The 6,000-nt window shown below is 37.0% G+C and overlaps 1 protein-coding gene across 1 annotated transcript in view; it reads left to right on the forward strand.

Annotated features, from left to right (window-relative positions):
• Positions 1-6,000, forward strand: part of LOC126972049 (focadhesin) — a 47,550-nt gene extending 41,550 nt beyond the window's left edge. The window contains exons 17-22 of the mRNA XM_050818621.1: positions 812-1,017; positions 1,536-1,655; positions 2,364-2,556; positions 3,731-3,874; positions 5,401-5,489; positions 5,578-6,000. Of these exons, the coding sequence (XP_050674578.1) occupies positions 812-1,017; positions 1,536-1,655; positions 2,364-2,556; positions 3,731-3,874; positions 5,401-5,478 (741 nt within the window). The 3' untranslated portion in view covers positions 5,479-5,489; positions 5,578-6,000. The remainder of the gene's footprint in view (positions 1-811; positions 1,018-1,535; positions 1,656-2,363; positions 2,557-3,730; positions 3,875-5,400; positions 5,490-5,577) is intronic.

Genomic DNA, 6,000 nt, shown 5'->3' on the forward strand with positions numbered 1-6,000 from the left:
TAAATATAATTAACAACTTTTCAAAATTATTTTAAGAATTCAATGTAAGTACTGAATCTTTTTTCTTCTTTTAAAATCTATCCGATTTTGTTCTATGTATGAAGACTAATACGGCCTTACAAATAAACTTGGTATAAAGTTATACCTGAGTATAAACAAAGAACATGCAAATTGTTTACCAATAGTGAAGACTATCTAGAAAGAATCTTGCTTATTGTTGGTTTACTTGTACGTGAAAAGGCATTTATTTTCTCAAAATTGATTCCCTTAGAATTCTTTTTGATGTCATTTCTAATATACTAGATACTATTACCGCTTCGGAAACAAATGGCGCTCTGAGAGAGAAGAAGCGGCGCAAGAAACTCCCAGCATTCTTTTTTTTTGCGCTCTTTTAAATAAAAATATACAATATTGCACAGTCATTTCTATCGCTTTAAAATAATCACCATCTAGTCCCAGGCTGTCTGATCATTTAGATATTTAGCTGTGTAGTAATAGGATTTACGTCAGAGCCATTTTTTTTATAAAACATTTAAATTTATTTATAGATAATGCCTGAACAGTGGCTGGGACTTTATTATAGAAGTGTATGCTTATACTTCATTATATAAGTTATGCATGTATCATTTTCATTTTACCCACAGCCCTGAGAAGTTTTCTGATATAAGTTCACCGAGTGGCTCAAATCCCGCTCGATAATCCAAAGTATATGCAGTCCTTTAGGTCGACTACTGGTTTTAACTTGTTGGTATAAAATATATTTAATTTTTCGTATGGATAAAAATACTACAGTAATTAAACTTTTAAATAGATATGGGCGGAGTACGTGTCGTGTTGCGGAGCGCTTCCCACCAAGTACCTAGAGCGGATGACGTCACCTTCGGGATGGTGGGAGGTGAGCGGCGACCTCGTGCGCAAGTGTGTAAGCGTGCGCAGTTCGCTCGCGGCACTCACCGAGTGCACAGCTCCGCTCCTGTGGCTCAACGAGGCCATCGACGTGTGCGCCACTCAACCTGCGTAAGTAGTGGTTTCAATGAGAGTACTAAAAGGATTGTATTGTAAAATAAATCAGTTTATAATAAAAAAATAGACCTCCACACTTTTCTATAGTTCCAGTAAAATGTAATGTCGAAATTAAACAAAATACAAGTGTCTCATCCAAGAGTAATTTGAGTAACAATATCAAAAACCACTATTGACACGTAGACTACGAGTACATTACTTTCTTAATATTTTTAACGTCTTTCAAGACATGTAAACCTCATGCAACGATATATAGAGTTATTATAAACAAATACCAGCTGTCCTTAGACATTCATATTACGGGCAGACAATAACACTTAACGTTTGGTTTTACTAAAAGGCTGGTCAACCTTCTGTGATTCCTACGGTGCCACCTACAATAGTAAGTATAGATTACTTACCATGAGGTGACTCGAATGCTCGTTTGTCCTCCTTTTCTATACAAAAGTAGATCCACATTTTTGTTCAATATCTTAGTATCTAGAATTTGGAGCATCATTACTTGCTTCCAGAGAACAAGAGTTTTCCCTCCGTCACATTATGAGCGCGTTGCGTGCCAGCGACCCAGACTCGCAACCCACCAAGGACTGGTTTCTGCAGCTCATGGCTCGAGCCCAGGTCGCCTTCAGTGAGTGAGTGTCGAACTACCCTCCTTTCTTATTAAGTTATATGTATTTATTTATATTTTAATTCAACCCTTGTACTTTAAAAAATATTAATAATATATAAATATAGTACTTACTAGTTCATGACCACCAATCCGGCTGCGTGTAATTTTGCATTGTGTCCAAAGAAAACTTAGTAAATAGTGGAAAAGTTCATCAATATTACTAGCTTTATGTCATTGTTGAACAGTATGATTTAAGTTCAGCAATAATTCATTAATTTAGGTCATAAAATTACAGTTTTGGATGTTAAAGTTATTTTTTATTACCACTTTGGAAAAGTCGAGTTTTAATAAGAAATGGTAGGAAACCCATTGCAACTATTGTAAATAAATACTTACTATGGCAAGTGGAACAACAAAAATACTCAAAGGTTTTGACTTCCTTTAGCAAGTTAAAAAAGTAACTACAGTTCATATAGAAACCTCAAAAGGGTATAAATAGTACAGTGGATAAATTAAATTCAAATATTTTTATTCAAAATATATATATAAATTTTTTATATAAATCACTTATTGAACGTCAAAAACTACCACCCATTTGGAAATTTATGTCTCAGATCTGAGAAGAACGGGCGCTAGAAACTCATCGGACGTCTTTTTCTTGTAAAAATTATATTTTATTTTTTTAAGCAGGTACCTACAATGGATCCTTAATATAATAGTTTATTCACAGAAGCGAGAATGAGTCAAGCAAGTTGTATATATGCGACGTGTTCATGGTGGCGGTGATAGTATTGAGCGGTGGCTGGTCCTTCGAGCCGGACGTGGAACTGGTCGCCACCAGCCGCCAGCACCGGTACCACGTGCTGCCGGCCGCGCTCTACCTCCTGCTCGCTCGGGACGCTTGGAAGTCTGTCGCCAATGAGGTACGACGGAACGTGACGACTGTCACTACATTATAAAACCTTCCTTATTCAAAGGGTAACAATAAAATCTATTTTGCTATAGCTAACCTGTCCGTCTGCCCCCTCGTCTCTTATATTTGATACAGAGTTGATAACTGCAAAACGTATATAAATGTTGTTCAACTGTATTTCATAAAGGAAAGATTTGTTCAATAACTAGCCATTATATAAAACAGGTAGTTATGCAATGCGTCTGCGACGAATATAATATTGTGATTTTTGACTTAAATATATGAAAACGGCAAGCATAGTATAGAACAGGTACCGTTACTATTACGTTTTGTCCACATTCAACGCCCGACCGCGAACGAATGCCAACAAAATTTCTCTCTTTCCTTTAACTCGCCTCGCCAAATATATTATCGACTATATGCATATCAATATTGTGGCCAAGCAAGGGCTACGTTCATTCACGCCGAATAATGGCAAAATCCATAACCTCTCATCGCATGTTCGCAAAAGATATCCAACGAAAAACAGAAATTATATCCTAGCTAATTGGCATGGTACACGCATACATAGCGTTATATACTTTATCTACACCCATGCTTTCAATCCTGTATTAACGATTCTAAAACAGCTTATTGCCAACATTTTATTATTTATTATTATTCTATTAAAACACCCAACGACCTAATAACCATTACATCATCCAAACGAGTGTTGTAATGAAATTCAGTACAACATTACATCATCCGTTTTCATAATAACACTTCTTTATTATGGTTCTATATTATGGTTACTAGGACTGGCTTTTTAATGTTAGCAGTAAGCTAACTGTTTCATAATATTTTATAGAGGATTCATTTTATGGATGTAGATAAAGTCTTGTATGTAACTGTTGATAATTAGGTATTAAAACACTCGTGTGATTCTATATACTACACTATTATCATCAACTCACATTCGTGTTTTAATACCCCATATTACACAACAGTTGCATAAAGAACTATGACGACCCTTTGGTTCGAACATAATATGTACTAGAAAATTTACATCATCGCTCTACGATCTGCTTCGTACGGTAATTCGATATAAAAAGTAACGCCTGATTCACAAACTAGCAAATACTCTTAATATTTTTTATTTCACGACGATGAAACAATATTTACACCTACCTATAAACTACTAACAGATTTGCGAGTGGGTGTGTCACACGCGGGAAGCGACGAGAAACGAGTTACGCAATTACCAGGAGGTGGACGCTTGCGTGGCACTTGGACGCTCTCTGTTGCCGTTGCGAGCCGAGCCCTTCGCTAACAAGATGTGGACGAGACTTGTGAGTTACTGTGACTGTGTTATGAAGTAGCGGAAAAACGATACTGGTTACTTGATGTAAGTCACTCACGCTCCGCCACTCACACTCTTGCAGCACTAGACGAATCACCATGCCGCCCTTGGTATGTACGCGCTTCTTTGAAGTTTTTTTTTGATAAGGAATGAGACGAGTAAGACGTTCAGCTCATGGTAATTCATACGTCCTGCCCATAACAATGCAGTGCGGCTCAAGATTCTTGAAACACCCAAAAATTCTGAGCGACATTTTGAATTGAGACGACACCTTGAGACATTAGATGTTAAGTCTCATTTGCCCAGTAACACAATAATGTTTTCACATTACTGTTTCATGGCAGAAAAATACGCCGTTGGGGTACCCATAACCTAGCCGGCACCCTGTGTAAAGAAGACTGTTAAATGCCCTTAGCCGCCTCTAAGGCCCCTTTCGCCTGGGACTTCCCTATTCTTTTTATGCCTCGGGGAAGCACAGGGTTCCAGGCAACCGGTTACCGGTGTCGTAACGTCCGCGCGACGAGATTCATAATCGAAAAGCTTCTTGAAATACTTACTGTGAATCAACGGCACACACCCAGATAACCAACAGGAGCGCCATTACTTACTCCGCTCTCCGTCCATCTGTCCATATATATATTGAAATATTGTCACATTCAGAGAGGATGTGTAACGGGTTTCATTTGTACTTAAAAGAAGGCTTGGTGATGAAATGTTATATTCTGATTGGTTGTGGAAGTTACTGCAGTTATGTATACTGAAATACACGTAGTATTTATATACGCATAGAGAGGCGGCATGTTGCTATGTCACATCAACTATCTTCTTGTTTAGATCCATGCTGACCCGGCAAACGTTGTTTTTCCATATGAGATATATATTCCGCACCCCATTGTATGTATTGGCATATGTAATTGAATTAATTGTATTGGAAATATTCGCAAAGAAATAACTATATATATAGGTAATTCTAAGACAAACAATATACGTTCGGGATAAGTAATCACCAACTTAACATAAACTAAAACATCGCTGTATCTTATGGTATAGGTATTATTCCGATCGGTTCAGTAGTCTACAAGAGATAGTGGTCTACAGGCCTGTGAAGCAACACGCTATGTTATTTCTAGTAACTTCTTATTTTTCTTTAAATGAAAATAAGGAATGAGACGAGTAGGATGTTCAGCTGATGGTAATTGATACGCCCTGTTCATTACAACGCAGCGCCGCTCAAGATTATTGAAAAACCCAAAAATTCTGAGCGACACTACAATTGCGCTCGTCACCTTGAGACATAAGATCTCAAGTCTCATTTGCCCAGTAATTTCACTAGCTTCGGCGCCTTTCAGACCGAAACACAGTAATGCTTATACATTACTGCTTCACGGCAGAAATAAGCGCCGTTATGGTACCCATAATCTAGCCGGCATCCTGTGCAAAGCAGCCTCCCACTCCTTATTAAGATTTCAATAAAAAGTCACTATTTCTTAATAACAGTCGTTTTAATTACCACAGACCTGCGAGTGGGTAGGCGACTATATGACAAACACAGAACAACCAACTATGGGGCAAAGAGAACACGTGGCTGAATAGTAATGAAAATGGTCAGTACACTTATTATTATACCTGCAACTATTAACAAATTATTGCCAATGTTGTAACAATTCCAATATGATTATTTTTATGTTACAGATGAAATTAATAAATTCAAAGCCGAATGACTGAAGACTGCCGAATACTATAAGAACAATATTTGTAACCTCGATGTTTAATATATTATATAATTTAATTAATTTTTGATATATATATTTCTTTTGTGCGTCTGTTGTAACTGAACTCCTAAACTGGACCGATTTTAATGAAACCTTCTGTGTGTCTTCAGGTGGATTCGAGAATGGTTTAGATTCACAATTGAACTACTTCCTAAACGGCTGGACCGATTTTGATGATCTTTTTGTGTGTTGCAATGAAAAACTATGTATGTTGTTAAGGCTTTGGTTTTAAAGTTTACCTGTAAAGGAGTTTAAGAACAGCAATTGCATTGTTGTAACTAATATTACCATAAACATTTGATATATATATTTATCAGTGTAAATAAAAAGTAATCTATGTTTC

This window comes from Leptidea sinapis, chromosome 25, assembly GCF_905404315.1.
Source record: "Leptidea sinapis chromosome 25, ilLepSina1.1, whole genome shotgun sequence".
NCBI lineage: Eukaryota > Metazoa > Arthropoda > Insecta > Lepidoptera > Pieridae > Leptidea > Leptidea sinapis.